This window comes from Pyrus communis, chromosome 14, assembly GCF_963583255.1.
Source record: "Pyrus communis chromosome 14, drPyrComm1.1, whole genome shotgun sequence".
In the NCBI taxonomy this organism is placed as follows: Eukaryota; Viridiplantae; Streptophyta; class Magnoliopsida; order Rosales; family Rosaceae; genus Pyrus; species Pyrus communis.
The window spans coordinates 19,879,853-19,893,775 of record NC_084816.1 but is presented as its reverse complement, the minus strand read 5'-3'; the positions used below and the strand labels follow the sequence as shown (position 1 = coordinate 19,893,775).

Sequence of the window (13,923 nt, the reverse complement as noted above, 5' to 3'; positions counted from 1 at the left end):
TGTGGGCGTGCTACGGGCGACTTACACATTTTAAATGTATTTATATGCATAAATTGACAAAAGAAAACTCAAATATTTGAAGTAAATGAATAATTTTAGATCATGCTAGAAAACGCCTCATAAACCAATTAAAGCAGCTAAATCTACATAATAAAATTGGTCTCTAGAGAATTTACATTAAGAATGGAGAAAATAATATTTAATAAACAATTGATTGAATCATATTATTGCTAGCCTATTGTGAGGCTAAGTCCACCCCCTCTCCCTTAGTGTAGATAATATCGTTTGTTAATAATAAAAAAAAGAATATGTACTAAGTGAAAAAGAATATCGTTTGTTAACAATTCTTTCTAACTTACAACTGAAAAAGAATATCACTACACAGCAGTACTAAGTGACAACTATTTCTTCTTTTTGATTTGCTGGCAAGAATTTTATAGTACGGCTATATAACTTTTGTATCATTGTGATGGTGGTGTCAAGTCTATGTAAATTTTAGAGAGCAACACGTTGTAATCTAATAATGCATTGCGAAGAAAAATTTAAAAAACGACAATATATTATTGAACGTGATACGTCACGTGATTGTTTGTGAACATGTTTTTTTCCAAAAAAAACATGATTCTTATTTACCACACACACCCTACCTTTGCAAAAGCAATTTACCTCACAAAAATGCAACATCAATTTCCCTGCTACATTGTCTTCTTCTCCTAAACTCGAGATTTTTCTCTCTTTTACCTTTATTACTAGCCTTTATGGATGCATTTTTGAATCACGGCGTGTTACACATGATTTACACGTTTTAAATGTATTCATATGCGTAAATTAACAAAAGAAAAGTCAAATATTTGAAGTAAATGAATAATCTTAGATCATGCTAGAAGAAACCCCTCATAAACCAATTAAAGCAGCTGAATCTACATAATAAATTGGTTTCTATGGAATTTACATTAAGAATAGAGAAAATAATATTTAATAAACAATTAATTGAATTACATTATTGCTAATCCATTGTGAGGCTAAGCCCACCCCTATCTCCCTTAGTGTAGATAATATCTTTTGTTAATAATAATAAAAAAAAAGAATATGTACTAAGTGAAAAAGAATATCATTTGTTAAAAAAAATTTCTAACTTACAACTAAAAAAGAATATTACTACACAGTAGTACTAAGTGACAACTATTTCTTCTTTTTGATTTGTTGACAAGAATTTTATAGTACAACTATATAACTTTTGTATCATTGTGGTGGTTGTCACATCCTGGCCCGGGCCCCCACCAAATCCTAGACTCAACTCCACCGTAGCACGATATTGTCTACTTTGGGCCCCGACCACGCCCTCACGGTTTTGTTTCTGGGAACTCACATGAAAACTTCCTAGTGAATCACCCATCATGGGATTGCTCTTACCCGAACTCGCTTAACTTCGGAGTTTTGATGAACTCTAAAGCCAGTGAGCTTTCAAAAGGCCTTATGCTAGGTAGAGATGAGAATATACATATAAAGTTTACAGGATCCTCACCCCTACGTGATGTGGGATCTTACAGTGGTGGTGTCAAGCTGTGTAAATTTTAGAGGGCAACACGTTGTAATCTAATAATATGCATTGCGAAGAAAAATTAAAAAAATGACAATATATTATTGAACGCGATACATCGCGTGATTGTTTGTGAACACGATTTTTCTAAAAATAAACATGATTCTTATTTACCTTTGTGAACACTTTTTTTCCATAAAAAAAACATGATTCTTATTTACCACACACACCCTACCTTTGCAAAAGCAATTTACCTCACAAAAAAGCAACATCAATTTCCCTACTACATTGTCTTCTTCTCCTAAATTCGAGAGTTTTCTCTCTTTTACCTTTATTAGTAGCCTTTATGCACACGCTCACTAGCGTGTAAAAGGTTTTTTTTTTTTTAATCACGGGGTGCTACGTATGACTTACACATTTTAAATGTATTCATTTGCGTAAATTAACAAAAGAAAAGTCAAATATTTGAAGTAACTGAATAATTTTAGATCATGCTAGAAGAAATCACTCATAAACCAATTAAAGCATCTAAATTCATATAATAAAATTGGTCTTTGTGGAATTTACATTAAGAATAAAGAAAATAATATTTAATAAACAACTTATTGAATCACATTATTGATAGCCTATTGTGAGGCTAAGCCCACCCCTTCTCTCTTAATGTAGATAATATCGTTTTTTAAAAGGAAAAAAAAACAATCATTTGACAACTAATTTAATCACATTATTATCCACGTGCGAAATATTTTTTTTTTATAACCGGCATTACACACCTCATAAAACAATAAGTTGTTTATTAAATATTATTTTCTCTATTTTTAAACACGTTCAAAGCATCTTAAGAGGCGTGTAATGCAGGTTATAAAAAAGGTTTTTCGCACGCGGATAATAATGTGATTAAATTAATTATCAAATTATTGTTTAATAATGTAATAAAGCAGTTGAATCCACATAATCAAATTGGTCTCTATAAAATTTACATTAAGAATAAAAAAAAATAATATTTAATAAACAACTGGTTGAATTACATTATTATTAACCCATTGTGAGACTAAGAATAAAGAAAATACTATTACACGCCCACCAGGCCAACCCTTCAACTTCGCCCAAAAGAACCACCCCAAAAAAGACACACCACCCGGGAAGTGTATATAAGTCGCAAATAACCGCCTCCAACTCCCACCAGCCCTTGAAAAATAAAATGTCTGCACCTCAACCACATCAAACCCCAAAAATGACTACTAATGATGTTAATCGACGTTCAGCAAATTTCTCTCCCACCATTTGGGGCGATTATTTCTTATCATATGCTTCTATTGTGCGAAATTCATTTAGACTAATAGTTTGTCATTATATATTTATTATTTTTTTCATTCTTTCTAATTCCGTTTCAATTTGTCTGTTCAGGAAACAAACATAGAAGAAGAGCAACGTATTCAAGAACTGAAGGAAAGAGTGAAGACGATGATAATGGCTCCAATACCTTGTAAACCTTTGAAAAAATTGGAATTGATTGATGCCATTCAGCGCTTAGGCGTCTCCCGCCATTTTGAAAACGAGATTGATCAAGTTTTGCTGCAAATTCACAACAACTCTTATCTCTGTTATCACCAAGGAAGTGATTATGATGAGGATCTTCACGCTGCTGCTCTCTATTTTCGATTGCTTAGACAACAAGGTTATAATATTTCATGTGGTAAGTTCCCCCTGCCGGCCCTCTCGGTGCCCATGGATTGTTCTATAGCTATATACGGATTAAATTTTTTTTCCCTCTAATTAAGCACGTAATGCATGAATTAATTAATTTTTTTTTTTTTGAAGCAGACATGTTCAACAAGTTCAAGGACGTCAATGATGCGAAATTTAAGGGATCACTCACGAATGATATCGTCGGACTACTAAGCTTGTACGAAGCTACGCATCTGAGGGTACACGGAGAAGATATACTAGAAGAGGCATTAAGCTTCACCACCACTCATCTCGAGTCAGCAGCACATCGTTTAAGCCCCGGGCCACTTTTGCAACAAGTAAAGCATGCATTGTACCAGCCATTCTGGAAGGGCGTCCCAAGGCTAGAAGCAAGGCGTTACTTGTCCATCGACTGCGAAAAGAATTCACATAATGAGACTCTCCTAACTTTTGCAAAGTTGGATTTCAACCTCTTGCAGAAAGTCCATCAGAAGGAACTAAGTGAAATTACAAGGTTATTATACATATATATGTGTGTGTGTGTGTGTGTGTGTGTGTGTGTGTGTATTATTGGCAATTAATACCATCAACTTCATGCAAAACTAGTTAACTAATGCATTAATCAAATTGCACTTAAATTAATTAATGCAGATGGTGGAAGGAGTTGGACTTTGTAAACAAGTTACCGTTTGCAAGGGACAGAGTAGTTGAGAGCTACCTTTGGGCTTTAGGGTGCTACTATGAACCCGAATACTCCTTTGCTAGGATGATATTAGGAAAAGTTACTGCCATCACAGCCATTATTGATGATATTTATGACGTGTACGGCACATTTGAAGAACTAGAGCTGTTTACTGAAGCTGTTGAAAGGTTTGAAAATAAACTCATAATAATCGTTTAATTTGTTCATCTCACAATTTACAGTGGTTGATTAGCTAGATTTTTTATTTTATTTCATTGAACATCGACAGTACGCGATTCTAACAGAAGCAAGACGTCTGAAAATTCGAACATCAGTTAGTACTTTTGGATGATAGCCTTCTTGGATTGTTTCACTAGCTTATTTTAAATGTTTCATCGTGGATCATCAGGTGGGACATATCTGCTACGGTTCATCTTCCTGAGCAGTACATGAAAGTCTGTTACCAAGCATTGTTGGATCTCTACGCTGAAATTGAGGAAAAGCTTGGAAACGAGGGAAACTCATATCGCATCCACTATGCGAGAGAAGCAGTACGTCTCACAGACAAATGTCTTTTCCATCATACTAATTACTGTTATGTAGGAATTTGTATTACATGAGTAAATTAATTATAGAAGCATGATTAATTGAAGCTTTATTACGTATATGTACATCGCTTGGTCGTCTCTCAGATGAAAATCCAAGTTAAATCTTACTTCAAGGAAGCGAAATGGTTCTATGATAACTACACACCAACCATGGATGAATATTTGTCAGAAGCACTTAATACAGCCTACTTCATGTTAGCAACCACATCCTTTGTTGGAATGGGAAGCGTTGTTACAAAAGACTCCTTGGATTGGGTGTTTAGTGACCCTAAGATTGTAAAGGCAACATCATTAATTTGTAGACTTGTGGATGATATGAAGTCTCGCAAGGTATGTACTTAATTATATAAATTCATTACTATGTAGTATTACCATTCTTTTCCTTGAGAAAATTAGAGTATAGATTCTAGAACAAAAAATTTCTGAGTACTGGTCTATGAACTTGTAACGGTGTGGAATAATGATTCTTTTGAGTTGCTTTGTTAGAACTTCCATCCTCGAAAATATCAATGCTCCACACTGTGGCAAGTTCAAGGATCAATATTCAAAGATTTTTAGTTCAATAGCGAAAACTTCAATTCGACTAAAGTTCAGAATCAAATAATTCTCCAAATTGTTTTTTGTTGATTCTTTATTAGCTAGATTTGTTCTACTACTACTACTACTACTACTACTACTATATAGCCTTGATATGTTTTTTTTTTTTTTTTAATTTTTGAAGTTTGAGCAGAAGAGAGGGCATGTTGCCTCATCTGTGGAATGCTACATGAAAGAACATAATGCCACAGAGGAACAAGCAATAATCGAACTAAGCAAGCAAGTGAATAATGCATGGAAGGACGTAAACGAAACGTGCCACCGCCCTACCATTTTCCCCATGCAGCTAATACTACGAATTGTCAATTTTGCACGAATGATTGAAGTTATATACAAACATGACGATGGCTTTACTCATGCTGGAATCTTTCTCAAGGATATTGTGATTTCACTCTTTGTCGAACCCGTGCCTCTTTAGGCCTTCAATTTGGACTAGTTGTTCTCTTTACTAAATTCAATAATAAGGCATCACCATTGGCCAACAAAATACGAATGAGCCAGTCTTTGTACTGGTCTTTCGTTGAAACCATGTTTTAATATATTTGTTTGAATTGTTTGCTTTCTCTTTGATACTACAAGTGAAATAAATTTAAATTTCCGTTTTGTGATAATATATATACTCTTGTCGTTGAATTCTGTAGAACGCTGTAGTGTAATTCCCAAAGTGTTGGAGTAGGAGTTGAAGAAGGGAATTGTTATGAAATTAAGTAAATTATGAATTACGTACATTGGATCTCCTAAGTCCTAATTAGGTAGTCTTTAGAAGGAAAAACGATATTTAGGTTTCAAAGTTTTTGTGGATTTAGAATTATTTGTTCAATTAGGATATCATTATTTTCTGTTTCAAGGTAATTAGTCTTGTATCTTGTTGCATTATAAATATGACAAAGAAGGATATACATCAAGGGAAATCGAACTAATTAGATGCAAATGTTAGAATCCATTAGCAAGCTTAGAGTCCACTAGTACCACGTGACAATACTTAGTGGTGATACTCACTAATCATATTTAGACACATAAAAGAGTAATGAATAATTGAATCCCATATTTAAAAAGTAATACCAACCGTATTACGCCTATTACATATATAACTTATCCAAGGATCCTTAGAGTATTTCCAAAGGAGATGTCAAATATAGTATATCAAAATTTTATTTAATGACTGATGTGGCAAATTGAATACAAGTGCTAAATTCTCTTATTTTCCAATAGATGTTTCAAATATTTGTTTTATTATTTTATTCGGCCTAGAGTTACATTAACTATTAAAAAATAATCAAAATTTGTTTTAATTTTTATTCTATTGGTTGTTAATAGAACCCATGCATTAAACATTAAATTAAATATATTTGACTCGTTCTTTGTTTACTAAAAAAAAAAAAAAAAAAAAAAGTAACTAGAAATTAAATATATTCGACTCTTCTGCGTCGTTCCGCTCTCCCGAAACCAAAATTCATCAAGACCGTTCCAATCTCCAACGGCAAATCAAAATATCCAGTCGCTTGATTCTCTCTCTAAAATACCCAGTCATCGTTGCCTTATCTTTGATGATTCAATTGGCCGGCGACGACTCCTAGGATTCTAGCTCGACTTCTCTTTCAAAACTTAGCTCGAGTCCTCGGGTATTTTGTTTTTGGGTGGCGTTTCCTCTGCAGATACAACTTACGTTTAAATTTTGGTTTTTATTTTTATTTTTATTCTAATTTTGGCTCTTTTGTTTATGTGTTCAAATGCCCGATTTTCCAACAAGGCGATTTCAGCTGATGACCAGAGAACTAGACCTCGCTACTATCGGATTCCTGAGTAAATTTGGTTTTCGTTTGTTCGGGGATTTGGTTTCCAGCATCCGTTTTTCGACTGGTTGTGCATCTCTGTAAAGCTAGATTTGTAAATGTTTTTTCTGTTGTTTTGCAAGGAACCAGAGCCTTTCCATGCTCGAGCTCCACAGGTATGGCACTGCTCTTTTACGTGTCTTTGCTTTGATTCCAGTTTTTTCCAAGGCTGACGTGGCGATTCTCTGCGAGGATTGCAATGGGGGAGGGTGGCTGCTCTGTGATTTTTACAAAGGGCAGAAAACAAATGTGAAATCCGGGACCAATCGAATCTACGGTCGATGCCCCGTCTTGCAGAACTGTGAGTTTTGAACTCCTCCTCACAAGAGAAAGCCCAATAATTTTTGTTTCAAAGGTTTAATTTTTATGGAATTTGAAGTGAAAGATTTGGTGCTTAATTTTTAGGTTTTTTGTAACATAAATTAATGTGTTATAGGCTACATCTGAATAATGAAGGACCTAAGAGAGCTTTATTTGGAAGTGGAAGGCAAGGTAATTGGTTGCTCCCAATCCTCATCCTCTCTTCACGTTTTTTTCTTTTTAAAGTAATTTTTCCACCCCTTAAGAATGTAAAATTTTATTTTCTTCTTTTCTTGATGGATATGCTTTTGTTTATAGGTTGATCCTGTTGTTTCATTTTGTGAAACAGTGTAGTCTTTGTCAATCAAATGTTTTGCTGAAACACCCAATAAAAAGAATAAAATAACTATGGTAAGAAGCTACCTAATTTCAGAAATTTTATGTGATTCAATTTATAATCTTCTAAAAACCTTTTGTAGATTGCAGAGCCATTGGAGAGAGGACTTGCTGAGGACATTGAGAATGTTTATAAGCTACAGTTTTCATTTCTGCAATGCAGGTTGAGTATGATTTTTGGGATTATTTCTTCATTGTTAAGATCTTTTTTAGTGTATATTGTATTAGCTATAATCTTAACCTCATTTGTGGTTGAATTTGACAAATTATTTCCTTGGCACAAGAACTTGAGTTAACCCCAAACATCCTCAAAGCCACAGGCAAGAACGTTTGTTTCATATCATATTTTCTGTTTTCATAAATATGGAAGAATCCAACGTTTACATTACTTAAGATTAAAGTTGGGTCTTCTTTCTGTTTTTCATTTGGGTTTCCTGGTGGATTCTCGGCCTAATTTTAGGCGGGTTCACTGAACTCAGTTTGATTGCCTGTCCCTGAGGGGTTTTTTGTTTTGTGTTTTTTATGTGTTTACAGTTGCTTCTTGAATCATAAAATACTTGCAGAAATAGCTTACAAAAATAGGAGTTGTCTTTATATGATTGGAAGGAATCAGTTGGAATAGTTTAAATGGACTTCTTTGGATAACGAACTTTAGAAAGACAAGAGTATTTCATTAAGCAATTATTCCACAAAATTTAGGGGTTTCTTAAGATACAAGGTTATCAAATTCCTTTTTTTTTTTTTTTTTTTGCTTTCTAATTTTATGATTTTGGGGTAGAAGTCAACCCTTTCTCCCATGTTACTGTAGTCTTTATTATTAAATTTTGGTAAAAACACTGTTTAGCATAAATCTTATCACAATACAAAATAACAGGAAGATAATTTTGGTGATATTGCTCTCCATTTGTTTTGTAAACATGTTTATGCATGCTGTTCATTCCAAGCATGTCAATGTGATGGCTAAAGGATTCAATTTTCACTTTCCCTATAAAGTTTGCTTCTTTCTATTCCTAGCACAATCATTTGACACTATATTTTCTTTGAAGTTGGTCTGTTAGTGCATTTTCAACTGATCTTTTTGTTGAACTCTCAACGGAGTTCCAACTTTGATCACAACATTGTTTGAATTTTGTTCTCTATCCCATGTCGTTTTCCACTGATTTCAACTTCCAATTTCTCCACATTAAATGTTCATGGTTTAAAAGCATTGTTCCAATATTAAACTATTTTATTTATCTTAACAAAATTGCACAGTATACTTCTTCCAGTACAGTATAATTTTGCACCTAAGATCAAATATGATATCATTCACTTACATGCACACAATTGACTAATTCTATAAATATGTATGATCAAATGGTTTGCATGATAGCTATCATTCTATTGTGATTTATATGTTGTCAGATACATGTGAAATATTGCAATTCGAATAAGAAATCGTATTTGATTTAAAAAAAAAAAGAACTTAGATATTAGTCCAAAAATATCTATATTTCAATCTATTTGACTACTGCTTCTATGTTCTATGGTCTAAAATGTACTTGGCTTGCTAGGTTAGTGGGGATCAAATAAGAAAGTTGCTTTTTTCTTTTAATCGACTTTTTTCTTTTAATGGCTCTATTAGTTGTGCAGATATAAACAGTAGTGTGTTTGAAATAACTTTTGAAGTATGGTTATACATCGTGGCACATATGGCGGTGTTGTTTCCTTTTCACAATTGTGGTGGGAAACAATAGGAGCTTCAAAAAATTTCATCAATTTGTTTAGGCTAAAAAATTCGGATTTAAACCCTCGTGGTGAACTCCGTTAGGATTTAAGCCCAAAATTAACATCTTCCTTATCTGTCTATTAACCCATTCAACATTCATAACCAAAAGAGAAAAAAACTCATACATCCAAGGCTATGAATTTGTTGCCCCCGCTCCGTCTACCGCAGCCCCCAACTTTATGCCAAGCTCCGCCCCGAAATGGATGCTGATAGCTCCTCCGTCGATGCGGTGCGTCTCATCTCTTCCTTCCTTGCTTCCTGATTTACAGTTTGAGATCTTATTCAAAATACATGAATTCAAATTTCAATGAATCTGCCCTTTTGTTTGCTTTGTTTATTGTTCAACATAATTCATTGAGGAAATTCAAATCATTGATCACATTGGATATAGGATTTCTGGGCTTTCCAAATTGCTTAGTGATTAGTAATTAATCGGCCACACTGTTCATTATATTTAACCCAGGGATTTGAAATCTTGTGTAAATGGACTGGATTTGAAAAGTCAATCTTTTAAGTTGCTATAGATAATCGAGCTAGTGGCTGTAATCCTCCGGTGAACTATTTGTATCGTTATAAGTTGGACATTCTCGTTTTGTATCATTGTGCTAAACGAATTCATAGCCTTGAATGAATGAGTTTTATTCTCTTTTCGTTATGAAGGTTGAACAGGTTAACAAACAGATGAGGAAGATGTTAATTTTAAGCTTAAATCCTAACGAAGTTCACCATGAGGGTTTAAATCCGAATTTTTTCACCACAAGAGCTATCTTCCGATTACCCTCTCACCATGGGGACCATTAATCCAATTTAGCCTTCTCTATACTAAATCCGTTATTCTGATTTCATTTTGAATTCACTGGGAAAAATACATGAATCCATAAGACGGGAGGAAAAAGTTGTGATTCAGCACCATAAGATGTGATTAATAACATTTTTTTTATGAAACCCCAATTGAGCTTTACACGCACACCCCTGAATTTATACATGAAGTTTTATATTGCGAATCCATGATTTGTTTTTCTCAGTTTGTTGTTCCTGCTGACAGGAAGAGCTTGCTGAAAAATGGCTCCCTCTTTGTTTTCAGAATTGAGGTATTCATGTTCTTCTTTACCTTTTCTTCATTTCTATTTTTCTAGTAGAACAATGATTTCCCCTAAAGAATTTATAGCCATGGCAGCAGGTCACTTGCAATATAAGATGAAACATACTGATTGAGAGATGGTTTTACATTTTTATGGTCAAATTTTTGTTACAAATTACTGTCCGAGATTACTGTTAGCTCAACATTTGTTTTCTTATGATTTCTAGGCTTTCAGATTAAAAACTAGAAAGTACTACCCGCGCGTTGCTGCGGGAATAGAAAATGCATGAGAAAATGCATGAAATATCACGTTTAAAATATAAAAAAGTTTGTGCTAATGGTAAATTGTTTCAAGTTAGGTAAAATGAACCGAAACCTTTAACAATCGTACCTGATGTTGTGAGAATAAAGGTTTTGGCTGGAATAACACTGACTATATATGTGTTTCCCTTCTGCATTTGTTGTTCTTGCTAGAATAAGAACAAATTTACAAAATAATTTGCGTATTTTGGTAAGAGATATAGCAAATGTAGGAACGGATAAAACACTTTAAATAACTATAATTTTTATAGAAAAGCTTTTCAATCCAACATCATCCAAAACTATGAAATAACAGAATATATACCATGAATTAAAAAAACAAAAAAAAATCACAGATTCAACTTTCATAGCATATAAAACACAACTTTCACAATTTTCAAATAAAAAAATTTGTTGGAAGGCTGAAGGCAAAAATCCAAAATTGTTTACCATGAGCATAAAGGGCTTCGCAAGCTGCAGCCCCAAAAAATGAAGAGCAAAGTGTTTTGAAAGAAAAAACAAAAGCAAATCATTCAACCAAACGACTAACGATATACTTGCAAAACCATTAATAGCATCTTTCGAACCATTCATTATGCTTATTCATGTCATTTTAGTATCGAACCTTTTAGGAATCTAAGCTCGTCAAAGCATAACTTCGACAAAAAACACACAGCAAATCAACACTTGATACAACTAAAAAAAATATAAATACACCAAAGAAGTGACTTTTCATTCCTAATGGTCATTTTTATGTGTCTTGCTTGCCTTTAGCAACCCAACAACCCAATAACAAATAATCATTTTGTGCCTTGAAGCTCAGAAATGCAAAATATCAATAGTCAAAAACTCAGTAAAAAAAAGCAAGGAATCGATAACCCATTAAGGAAAAACAACAAAGAAAGCCGTTGGGTTACCATAGTCAAGCGCTCTCAATTGCCTTGAAATGGGGGTACCACCATAGACACATATCCAAACCAGACGCAACGGCTCATATTCTCTCAATGCATTGCTTTGACACAAAACACAGAGCCCTAAGATCTTGTAGTACGATTTGGATTTTTCCTGCGCATGCATATATATACTACAAAAGTAATATAGTTAATTGAAAAAAAGACTAGCTTATCACTTGCAGCCATGTTTCCAATTGCTTCTTGTGTTTTATTAATTTTTCTTCTCTAATTAAAAATAAATCATGCGTACTCCAAAAACCAAAAAGAAATTGTTGCAAAGGGGAAATAGAAAATCATACCACCATCAAATGTTGCACGGAAGGTATCTGAAGAACCGAGCAGGAAAATTCTGTGAGCATAGAACTGTCTATCTGCAATTGGTCAGTACACAATAAAAAATTTAAAGAGGTACTTTATGTTAACAATACAATCACCCATGCTAATTGAATCTTCTGTAATGTCAGCTAACATAGCATACGTAGGAAGAGCTTATATAAAGATAAATGATTTAAACCTTCGACTAAGAAAATGACAGTGGACAACATAGGATTGTCTACATACTGCTCCCCCAGATCGACCTGCACGAAGATTTATCCACCATCACAGGCAATTCATACCAAATAAATACTCTATTGCCTAAGATGACAGTAATTTTAAATGCAAGAAAGCAGCCATAGAACAAGCATAGAATTCAATTTCTTTTCACAAAAACTATACTAAATCAAGCAAATGAAATAGACTTTAGTTTTGTTCGAGCAGAATTCAAAAATCTAAAGCCTGATATTAGAAAAGCTTATTAACATCTCAACCAACAACCTTTAGTTCATATTCGAACATTGTGGAATCAGTTTCTTCAATGAAAGCCGCTACAGGAGAGAATTTTGACTCAAATGGGTGATATTACATCTAACTGAAGAAACTAAAACTAAAGTACAGCAAACTTTATACCTTAAAAAGTCAAGCAACCAAGTTGTTCCTCCAACGACCCAAAATTGTGACATAAAAAAAAGAGGGTAAATCCATTAGCAATTCAGAGCCTTTAAAATGATCAAAAACTGGGATAACAATAAAGAAATTGGCAAAAAAACTGAACTTACCAATCATTGGTGACCCTCATATGATAAGAAACCTCCCATACTGCAGCCTCCAACGCCTATCCCAAAAATATCTAATCGCAACGGGATTGTTTCTTGCAGAAAAAGAAGAGGAACTTAGACCAAACAGGAAGCACACAGTGCGTTGGGTAGAAAGTCGCGAAAAAGAAGTGGAATCAGTGCAGGAAACAAAAGATCAGTGGAAGCAAACAGAGAAGGTGAGGTCCTCGAGAGAAAGAAATGAAAACCGAAAGGAAATTCGCTGTTTACCTTTATATCAAAATTATGAACAGGAATTTAATCTTATTTGGAACATCCTTAAGCAATCTTACCACAAAGCACATCAGCCAGGTAGGTTCTATAGCACGTGTGGCCTGATCAGCCAACTGCGCGTGCCCCACCGTCGAGAACACCACGTCGACTCGCTCGATCGCCTTCACCAAACTCTCGTGATCGTATAGATCACCCTTTAAATTATAAATAAAAAGAAAATACAAATCAAGCAAAACCCAATTGGCTAATCGGATTAAAAAGCTACAAAATGCTGGTTTCGTCGTTTTTAGCAAGAAAGTGAGAGACAACTCAAGATTGGAGACCCAGCAAATGCCAGGTTTTAGAACAAAAAATGCTAATGGTGAGGTTTCAGAGCAAGAAAAGCTTTTGTGAGACAGCTATCGAAAATGAAGGGTGGGTGTAGAACTCCTGGAACCGGACCAACGCGTCGACATCGTATAGAAACAGACGGGACGCGTGGCTCGTGAACAGTGCTGGAGCACTGAGGGTCAAAAAAATGAAACCAGAAGCTGGAGCAATAAGGGACGCGTGGGCAAGCAGGGCAGAATGGTCCTTCTACTGTGGAGAAAGAGCAAAAAGTGGCACACAAAGGGCCCCCGGGGGGGTGGGGAGGTGGTTAGAGCAAGCCCAGCGTGGCTTTTTGCTCGGGGGAAGGTGGACGGAACAAGGGCCCGAGGGCCAGGCGATCAGCTCCAGCTTGGGCCAGCCCGATGGATGGTGGAGGCTTGAGCTCCGGGCCCGTGAAGGATTGCCAGCCCGAGAGCCCGAGGTGGACGTGACGTCATGCTG

General features: G+C 34.8%; 1 protein-coding gene and 1 long non-coding RNA gene across 5 annotated transcripts; one reads left to right on the top strand and one right to left on the bottom strand.

The window, feature by feature from the left end:
* The first annotated feature begins 2,741 nt into the window (after positions 1–2,741).
* On the top strand, positions 2,742–6,218 carry LOC137715148 ((-)-germacrene D synthase-like). The gene is made up of 7 exons (XM_068454382.1): positions 2,742–2,858; positions 2,948–3,236; positions 3,365–3,743; positions 3,881–4,099; positions 4,321–4,462; positions 4,604–4,849; positions 5,241–6,218. The coding sequence occupies exons 1-7, from the start codon at positions 2,742–2,744 to the stop codon at positions 5,532–5,534; spliced, it is 1,686 nt and encodes a 561-aa protein (XP_068310483.1). The 3' UTR covers positions 5,535–6,218.
* Positions 6,219–9,420: 3,202 nt separating this feature from the next.
* On the bottom strand, positions 9,421–13,499 carry LOC137715147 (uncharacterized). 4 transcript variants are annotated; one of them, XR_011065532.1, is made up of 6 exons: positions 13,173–13,499; positions 12,695–12,935; positions 12,261–12,324; positions 11,711–12,117; positions 10,885–10,963; positions 9,421–9,670 (listed from the first exon to the last, which is right to left on the bottom strand). It is a non-coding gene; the product is annotated as an uncharacterized lncRNA (long non-coding RNA). The 4 variants fall into 4 exon arrangements; XR_011065533.1 differs by having other exon boundaries at positions 12,046–12,117; XR_011065531.1 differs by having other exon boundaries at positions 10,885–12,117.
* Positions 13,500–13,923: the final 424 nt, after the last annotated feature.

Bases quoted from the DNA above. Each gene is read 5' to 3' on its own strand.
- LOC137715148 (XM_068454382.1), top strand. From the start codon at position 2,742: ATGTCTGCACCTCAACCACATCAAACCCCAAAAATGACTACTAATGAT. The intron at 4,100-4,320 runs GTTTGAAAATAA...GTGGATCATCAG, and splicing joins TTTACTGAAGCTGTTGAAAG to GTGGGACATATCTGCTACGG. The intron at 4,850-5,240 runs GTATGTACTTAA...TAATTTTTGAAG, and splicing joins ATGATATGAAGTCTCGCAAG to TTTGAGCAGAAGAGAGGGCA.